General features: G+C 49.9%; 1 protein-coding gene across 1 annotated transcript; it reads left to right on the top strand.

The window, feature by feature from the left end:
* Nucleotides 1–332: 332 nt before the first annotated feature.
* CLDN23 (claudin 23) lies at nucleotides 333–2,572 on the top strand. The gene has a single exon (XM_054561193.2). The coding sequence runs from the start codon at nucleotides 873–875 to the stop codon at nucleotides 1,752–1,754; it is 882 nt and encodes a 293-aa protein (XP_054417168.2). The 5' UTR covers nucleotides 333–872; the 3' UTR covers nucleotides 1,755–2,572.
* Nucleotides 2,573–9,749: the final 7,177 nt, after the last annotated feature.

The raw sequence follows: 9,749 nt of genomic DNA, 5'->3' as shown, positions 1-9,749 counted from the left end.
CAGGTGCAACATTCTGGGACACGCTCCTGGACTGGGTGGGCTTCTGCACACTCACCCAGCGCACCTCCAAACCCCCGAGAGCGCTCGGCACCGCCCACTTCTCTGCGAGTGGCTGCAAGTTGCAGAGCAAACTTGGGGGCCATCGGGAACCCTCTGGGAGTAGAGGGCGAAGCTATAAGCGTAGGGTCGACGGGCAGGGACCAGAAAAAAATTCTAGGAACCGAGATCCGCTAAGCATCAGGGAAGCTGCGCAGCCACCGCGTTCCGCCAGCACCGCCTCTTTCCCTCCCCGCCCACCGCCCGCCAGGCCACGCGGGGCGGCGCGAGGAGCCAGGGGCGGGGCGACCTTTGCTCCTGCCGGGAGCAATCCAGGCCAGGCGTGGCTCAGCCGCCCGGCTGCAAGGTGGGGTGTCCCCGCCGCTCGGATCCCCATCTCGCCTGCCGCGGGCGAGGTGGCCCCGCCGCTTCCTGCGCGCACCTCGGGTCCCTCTCTCCCGGACCGGGTTTGGCCGCGGCGGCCGCCCCTGCGCACCCGCGCCCGGACTGGCGGTTTCGGTCAGACCCGCCCGCGGGCTGGTTTCGATTAGGGCCAGTAGGAGGGCGGAGCAGCCGGGACGCGAGGAAGGAACTAGCCTAAGTGGGGACGGTCCCCGCGCAGGAGACAAAGAGTGTCCCTGGGGCGATCAGGGCGCAGGAGCCCGACCCGGAGCCCGGGGCGCCCGCGCTGACTTCGGGTCCCCGGAGCCACGGAGCCCCGGAGCCACGGCTGACTTCGGGTCCCCGGAGCACGGCAGGGAGAAGGCGACGGCGGAGAAGGGGACAGCGAAGAAGGAAGGCAGGCTGCAGGGGCGCCGTTGGCGCGGCGGCCCGGGATGCGGACTCCGGTGGTGATGACGCTGGGCATGGTGTTCGCGCCCTGCGGGCTGCTGCTCAACCTGACCGGCACCCTGGCGCCAGGCTGGCGGCTGGTGAAGGGCTTCCTGAACCAGCCAGTGGACGTGGAGTTGTACCAGGGCCTGTGGGACATGTGTCGCGAACAGAGCAGCAGTGAGCGCGAGTGCGGCCAGACGGACGAGTGGGGCTACTTCGAGGCCCAGCCTGTGCTGGTGGCGCGGGCACTCATGGTCACCTCGCTGGCCGCCACGGTCCTGGGGCTGCTGCTGGCGTCGCTGGGCGTGCGCTGCTGGCAGGACGAGCCCAGCTTCGTGCTGGCAGGGCTCTCGGGCGTCGTGCTCTTCGTCGCTGGCCTCCTCAGCCTCATCCCGGTGTCCTGGTACAACCACTTCTTGGGGGACCGCGACGTCCTGCCCGCCCCGGCCAGCCCGGTCACGGTGCAGGTCAGCTACAGCCTGGTCCTGGGCTACCTGGGCAGCTGCCTGCTGCTGCTGGGCGGCTTCTCGCTGGCGCTCAGCTTCGCGCCCTGGTGCGAGGAGCGTTGTCGCCGCCGCCGCAAGGCGCCCTCCGCCGGGCCTCGCCGCAGCAGCGTCAGCACCATCCGAGTGGAGTGGCCCGAGCCCGAGCTGGCGCCCGCCATCAAGTACTACAGCGACGGCCAGCACCGACCGCCGCCTGCCCAGCACCGCAAGGCCAAGCCCCAGGTCGGCTTCCCCATGCCGCGGCCGCGGCCCAAGGCCTACACCAACTCGGTGGACGTCCTCGACGGGGAGGGGTGGGAGGCGGCCGAGTCCCCGGACGCTCCCTCGTGCAGCACCCACCCCTGTGACAGCTCGCTGCCCTGCGACTCCGACCTCTAGACGCCTGCAGAGCCTGGGGGGGGCCGGGTGGCAAAGGACTCACCCCCACACAGGCCCGCCTGGCTTCGAGTTGGAACCCGGACACTTGCCCCTCACTGGTGCGGATGGAAATTTTCCTTTCGTGGGACCAAACAGGACTCCTTAGACGATTAGTTCAGGTTGGGTTTGGTTTTCTTCTTAAAGAGTTTAGTTTTCCTCTCCAGAGGGATCAGGGTCCTCTTAGGGAGTGACGGGCTTTTCATATTTTTTTGCTGAAGAATTTATGGAAAGGGTGGCATTTGCGTCACGTGGACCAGGGACAGTGTTGAAATCAGCAGTGCTCAGAAACAATTTAACATGTTGAAACGACAATATTCTAAAATACCGATGAATCTTGCATCAATATAATTATTGGGTTTTTTTCTTTTTCCTGCTGTATAACTCCTTGCCATGCAAACTCTCAAGAGGCCAATATATTCCTGGCCACGTTTGAATGAGCCTCTTAAAATAAACTTAGAGCCATGCAAATGCCAGCAGCTTAAGGGATTTCATGGAATGAAATAACGTGATTAACTCATAGCTACATATCATTGCATAAATGGGATTTATCTTTTTTCTCACTTATTTTTGCTGTGAAAGTCGAGGGCACGCAAGAATTTCTCTTCCAGAAGCTGGGAGGAGAACGAATGTCCTAATGCTGTACTATTCCACCCTTTGGACGCCTCATCCAGGACGCAGAGGACTCTAGGTTTAATATTTTGTACAAAATGGAACCTGTTAATCACATGAAAGCACATATGTATATATCTTTTATTTATAAATAAAATTTTAAAACAATAGTTTCAGTATATCCACAAAAGCTCTTTTGTCTTCAGTACAACCTTTGGGAGTTTAAACATTCATTACTAACAATTTCCTGGCTGCCTCCGCACTTGTGTCTGAAATCTAGCACTCAAATCTTTGCACCTCTTAGCATAAGGTTACTAAAAAAAGCCAACGGGCCCCATTTAAGTCCCTGATTGCTTTGTTTTCAGGTTCATGCCGTTTCTGTGCAAAGCCAAGTCTATTGTTGAGAAAACGAGAAGCACCAGTTTCCACTTGAGGCGAGACTGGAAATCTTTTCCTTTGTAGCAGTGGTGTTTAGAATCACAGGAAGGCAGCTATGTGTTCCATGAAGGGGATTGGGTCTCCAGCAGGGCTGGCTTCAATTCCAAGTAGTTGTTTCAAGGGTGCCTTTAACTGAACGGAATCACATCTTTAAAACCTGCCGTTCAGAGGTAGGAACATTCATTCAGTTCAGCAAGCACTGATAATAGCTATAGTGAGGCTAACTTAATAGCACATGCTGCATGTTAGAGTGGAAGGGATGATAGAGATTCACTTCCCTTGCCATTTGGTACTGGAATCACTTATTTCTCTCTTTCTGAAGCCAGGCTTTAAGGTGTAGGCTGTATCACTTTGGAATCTCAAATGCAGATTCTGATTCAGTAGATCTGGAGTGAGGCCCTGAAAAGATTTCCTAACTGGCTTGCAGGAGATGCCAATGCTGCCGGCTCATGGACCACACTTGGAGTTGCAAGGCTTTCGCTGGGACTGTCTCACTCGAATTTCAATCCCAACTGGTGGCTCATATTCAGACCTTTGAGTGCCTGCTACCGATATGAGCTTGGGGACTTGCTCGAGGGTACAGAGCCAGAAAGGAGAAAGTGCAACAGGGCTGTTTTCCACTAACACCTCCGAAGGCAGCAATTAGGGACCTGAGAAGTCAGCACCTAGCAGACACCATACAGGTACTGGGCTCCTGGCAAATGCTGAGTCTGGGCTGCATCATAATTCTACCTCCAGGGAAGCTTTGGTAAAAACAAACAAAACTGATGTTTTGTGTGTTTTGCTTTTCTCCTCAACCCAATGATTCTCCACTGCCTTATATGCAAAACATTTCCTGCCTGAGGATTAGGATTCGGTTGCTGAGAGTTAAAACTCTACTTTTCCCCTATCAAGAGAAAAAAGCCAAAACTCCCCCTTTAAAAATACAAACTCCTTTTTGCTATAGACATGTTCAAGACAGCCTGTAATCCCAGTGCTTTGGGAGGCCAAGTGGAAGGAATGCTTTGAGGCCAGGAGTTCAAGACCAGCCTGGGCAGCATAGCTAGACCCCATGTCTACAAAAAAATTTTTAAAAGTTAGTCAGGCATAGTGGCAACATGCCTAGAGTCCTAGCTACTTAGGAGGCTGAGGCAGCAGGATCACTTGAGCCCAGGGGTTCAAGGCAGTAGTGAACTAAAAGCACACCACTGCATTCCAGCCGGGGCAACAAAGCGAGACTGTGTCTTAAAGAAAAAAAAAACCGGGCACGGTGGCTCACGCCTGTAATCCCAACACTTTGGGAGGCCAAGGTGGGCGGATCACGAGGTCAGGAGATCGAGACCATCGTGGCTAACACGGTGAAACCCCGTCTCTACTAAAAATACAAAAAATTAGCCGGGTGTGGTGGCGGGCACCTGTAGTCCCAGCTATTTGGGAGGCTGAAGCAGGAGAATGGCATGAACCCGGAAGGCAGAGCTTGCAGTGAGCCAAGATGGCGCCACCACACTCCATCCTGGGCGACAGAGCAAGACCCCGTCTAAAAAAAAAAAAAAAAAAGGTTCAGGACAGCATGGAAAGAGAGTCCTGCATCAGTCTGGGATCCACGTTTGCCCTGCGGGTCATTCTATGCCACAGCAAGTCTCAGGAGTTGCTGCTGTGGGCAAGAATTTATCCTAAACTTGTCCTAAACTTACCACTGACCAGCCCAGCAACTGCACCGCAGAGAACACACTCAAAGCACTTCTGTCTTGCATCAAGCCCTTCTGACCTACCAGACTCATGTTTAATCCTCCCAATCCCCAAAGGAAGTATGAGTCCCCATTGAATGGATAAAGTCTTTTTTAGATTACTCAAGTGATGCCAGGAGGATGGCGAGATCTGTGAAGGTAGGGCAGAAACTGCTTTAACGCACCCCTGCTCTACCTGTTCGCCAATCTGGCTCTTATCTGGACACACGCCCTCAACAAGGAGGGGTGTGGCTTTGAGCACACAGCTGGTTCTCCACCGTGGAGGCTGCGGGAGGTGCTGTCAGGGTGCTTTGGCAACCATCCTTCCCTTCATTGTGTAGATCTTTCACCCAGTATGTTTTTGAGCGTCTGACATTTTGCCAGCACATTTGTGGGCACCATGGAAAACAATACCATCCAGGCCCATTCTGTGTGGAACTTAATCTCCAGTGATCATGTACAAATAAAATGAAAAAGATTAAGCCAGAAATCAAGGGATGGAGGAAGAAAGGTGTTTTTTGTTTTTGTTTTGTTTTGTTTTTTGGAGACAGGGTCTCACTCTGTCGCCCAGGTTGAAGTGCAGTGACATGATCAGGGCTCACTGCAGCCTCAACCTCCCAACCTCAATGGATCCTCCAGCCTCAGCCTTCCAAGTAGCTGGGACCACAGATATGCATCACATCACCCAGCTAATTTTTTTTTTTTTTTTAACAGACAGAATCTCACTATGTCACCCAGGCTGGTCTCAAACTCCTGAGCTCAAGTGATCCTCTCACCTTGGCCTCCCAAAGTACTGTAATTAGAGCTGAAAGCTCCCATACCTGGCCAAAGGTGATATTTTAGGAAAAGTGGTCAAGAAGAAGAGGTACTTGGGCAGAGAACTGAAAGAAGAGAGAGAGAAGCCTTTTAGGCAGAAGAACAACTTCAAGTTTCCACTAGAGAAAATGTGAAAACAGGTGGGCGTCGCAGTCTCACTACCAGCTAGTTTTGCTTCTCTTTCTAGGATCGGGTGGTAAGGCCAAGAAGCAGCTGGTGGTACAACGGAGTAACCCTGAGTCAACCTTGTCATCTACTCTTTGCCAGGCTAACAGATTCTTTCAGAGGGAATACCATCTGGAAGAAATTCACCCTGTCTTCTAGAATATTTCTGTAAGCAGACAGGGAGGGTCTCTGGGGATTCTAGGAATTTAATCAACTTGAGCAATCAGCCTGTTTTGCAGCCTCGTGCCCTGCAGTCTGTTTCTTCCTAGACCCTGCATGGTGTTCACCCAGCAGGTTAAAAGCAGCTCCTGACAGGCCCCAGCAACTTACAGATGAATTCGATGAACTTTCCTCGTGGCCATTCTATAGTCTCCACCCCAGGGGAGCAGCAGCTTCACGAGCAACCACATGCGACGTATGTGCTGGCATGAGGACTCACTGCATTGGTGCCACTGGGACCCCTCCTCTGCATGCAACGGACTCCCTCCTCTCTCCATTACCCCTTAAAACCTTCCTGTCACATTCCCTCTGGGAGACACTGCTTTGGAGAATAATCCCAGTGCCCTTCTTCCTTATACCAAGTAATAAAACTCCTATTGATCACGCACCTGCGTTCTCAAGGAGCGTGGTTTGTTATTCATCGGACCAACAAACCCTGATTTTTTGGGGGTAACATTTCCAGAATCAAAAATAAGCAATTTCTTTTTGTTTTTGTTTTTTTTTTTGACAGGGTCTCCCTCTGTCACCCAGGCTGGAGTGCAGTGGCATGATCTTGGCTCACTGCAGCTTTAACCTCCCAGGTTCAAGCGATTCTCCCACCTCAGCCTCCCAAGTAGCTGGGACCACAGGCACATGCCACCATGCCTGGCTAATTTTTTGCATTTTTTGTAGAGAGTGTGTTTCTCTATGTTGCCCAGACTGGTCTCGAACTCCTGAGCTCAGGAGATCCACCTGCCTCAGCCTCCCAAAATGCTGGGATTACAGGCGAGAGCCAACATGTAAGCAAAAAATAAGCAACTTCATGTGTGAATAGTCCTCCACTAAGCAGGACTGAACACATGAAAATGAGGTTTCATTTGTTCAAATCAAGGAAAATATAGACAGAGCTTAGCAGGGGGGACAGTGCTGACAAGCGGACTTGATTCTTCAGTGGCACGTGGAGAGAATGGCTTAAGACTTGATTGAACCCATTTAACTCTTGTCCTACTGGTGGCCCAAGTTATACCGAGGCTCTGACAAGGTGAGCCAGCAGCCCCTCGTGTAAAGCAATGTGACCAATAAGCTGGGTTGAGAGCCTGGGAGGGCAGGAGATGCCTTTCACAGGTACCAAATGCCTCTCCATTGTTTTGCATAGAGAAAGTGACATGGAGCCTGAAGCCACTGACACTTTTCCCGCACCAGCATGTTTGCTATGCACAGTGGCTCCCAAAGAGCTGCCACTCACCACCGGGCTGAGGGAGGCTAGACAAGATCACTGCAATTTTTCTAGAACTTTGATGATACCTGTCTCCCAAGAGGGTAGGCCTTGCCCTTGCTGGGCTTCTGTTTCCTCATCCATAAAACTGGGAAGAATGAATTAGATATTTTCAAAGGGCCTCTCTAACTTTATTCTGAGGGTGGCAGTTAAAAATTAAAGGAGGCTGAGAGGAGAGAAATAAAATTTGAAAAGTGGAGCCTGAGGAAGCTGACTGATCTGCAAAATTTTTTTAATAACAATTATTTTTTTTAAGTTCCAGGGTACATGTGCAGGATATGCAGGTTTGTTACATAGGTAAACGTGTGCCATGGTGGTTTGCTGCACAGATCAACCCATCACCTAGGTATTAAGCCCAGGATGCATTAGCTCTTTTCCCTCATGCTCTCCTCCCACCATCCTCCTCCAGAACATCCCAGGAAGTGTTTCCCTCCCTATGTCCAGGTGTTCTCGTTGTTCAGCTCCCACTTATGAGTGAGACTATGTGGTACTCGGTTTTCTGTTCCTGTGTTAGTTTGCTGAAAATAATGGCTTCCAGCTTCATCCATGTCCCTGCAAAGGACATGATCTCATTCCTTTTTATGCCTGCATAGTATTCCATGTTGTATATGTACCACATTTTCTTTATCCAGTCTATCATGGGCATTTGGGTTGATTCCATGTCTTTGCTATTGCGAATAGTGCTGCAATGAACATACATGTGTATGTATCTTTAAAATAGAATGACTTATATTCCTTTGGGTCTATATCCAGTAATGGAATTGCTGGGTCAAATGGTATTTCCAGTTCTAAATTTCTGAGGAATCACCATACTGTCTTCCACAATGGTTGAACTAATTTACATTCCCATCAACAGTGTAAAGGTGTTCCTATTTCTATGCAACTTCACCAGCATCTGTTGTTTCTTGGACTTCTTTTTTTTTTTTTTTTTTTTTTTTGAGACAGAGTCTCACTCTGTCACCCAGGCTGTAGTGCAGTGGCCGCTTCTCAGCTCACTGCAACCTCTGCCTCCCAGGTTCAAGCAATTCTCCTGCCTCAGCCTCCTGAGTAGCTGGGATTATAGGCACCTGCCACCACACTTGACTAATTTTTGTATTTTTAAGTAGAGATGGAGTTTCACCATGTTGGCCAGGCCAGTCTCGAACTCTTGACCTCAGGTGATCCACCTGCCTCGGTATCCCAAAGTGCTGGGATTACAGGTGTGAGCCACAGTACCCAGCCTTGTTTCTTGACTTTTTTTTTTTTTTTTTTTTTTTTGAGACGGAGTCTGTCTCTGTCACCCAGGCTGGAGTGCAGTGGCGCGACCTCGGCTCACTGCAAGCTCCGCCTCCCGGGTTCACGCCATTCTCCTGCCTCAGCCTCTCCGAGTAGCTGGGACTACAGGCGCCCACCACCACGCCCGGCTAATTTTTTGTATTTTTAGTAGAGACGGGGTTTCACCGGTGGTCTCGATCTCCTAACCTCGTGATCTGCCCGCCTCGGCCTCCCAAAGTGCTGGGATTACAAGCGTGAGCCATCGTGCCCGGCCATTTCTTGACTTTTTAATAATCACCATTCTGACTGGCATGAGATGGTATCTCATTTGTGGTTTTGATTTGCATTTCTCTAATGATCAGTGATTCTGAGCTATTTTTCATGTGTTTGTTGACCACATATATGCCTTTTTTTGAGAAGTGTCTGTTCATATCCTTTAAATTAGCTGGGTGTGGTGGCTCACACCTATAGTCCCAACTACTCAGGAGGCTGAGGGGCAATTTGAGGGCAAACTACTCAAGGATTGCCTGAGCCCAGGAGGTCAAAGCTGCAGACAGCCATGACTGCACGACTGCACTCCAGCCTGAGCTGGACCAAGTGAAACCCTGTCTCAAAAACAAAACATAACAAAAACAAACAAAAGCTAATTATTAGTCTGAACCCAACAAACTCTATATTCTAGTTCCTGGTTTCTCTGAATTCCATCGGTATTCCTCGGTAGTTAAAATAGTAGAAACTTTGTACTTCCCCCTCACCATCCATGACCGTCACCCATTTGCTTCCTAAAGAGAATGAATGTAAAGTCCTAATCTAACTCTTAATTGCTAGAGATACAAAAAGTCAAGCGTTGTGTGGAGCTCTTTCAGCTTAATGCACGAACCAATTAACTTTTCTAAAGCGTCTTGTTTTTCCAGAAGAAAACCCAAACCTATTACTATATTACAGAAGTTGAGTTTCTAGAAGGAAATTCAGATTTTACATCTGCCACAGGCTCACTGCTCCATCTATTGGGTGTAGAGAAATTAAGTGAGAAACCAACACGTAATGTAGAGATGATCACAATAGAAGACTCTTAGAGTTGATAACAAGACGTTTCTACAAATAGATAGTTACAAAATTGATGTATGAAAACCTATTTAGGGGACAGGGATGGCTAGGAATTGTTCAATATAAAATCTTGAGTATCCATCTACAAGATCAAGTATTTCTGATAAAACAGACATTTGGATGTGTTTTGTAAATTCTTGAATGGAGAAAGCATAACAGGATATATTAAACTAGGTTCTGATAGGGTAACACCTAGGCATACATTCATAGGAGACCAAAGATAGGAAAAAAAGGTATAGTATAAATAAGCCAGGGACGGAGCAAGGGGAAGAGGGTACATATCTGATATGCAGGGATGTGGCTGCATATAGTCAGCAACCTTCCCAGGAAGAGGAAATGGCAGGTGTTTCTTGGATCCAAGTAGGAAATGAGACCTGCAGAGCAGAA

Source organism: Pongo abelii, chromosome 7 (genome assembly GCF_028885655.2).
Source record: "Pongo abelii isolate AG06213 chromosome 7, NHGRI_mPonAbe1-v2.0_pri, whole genome shotgun sequence".
In the NCBI taxonomy this organism is placed as follows: domain Eukaryota; kingdom Metazoa; phylum Chordata; class Mammalia; order Primates; family Hominidae; genus Pongo; species Pongo abelii.
Note: the sequence above shows the minus strand (reverse complement) of the source record. Positions and strands in the feature narration are given on the sequence as shown.

Coding starts and splice junctions, on each gene's coding strand:
- CLDN23 (XM_054561193.2), top strand. CDS start 873: ATGCGGACTCCGGTGGTGATGACGCTGGGCATGGTGTTCGCGCCCTGC.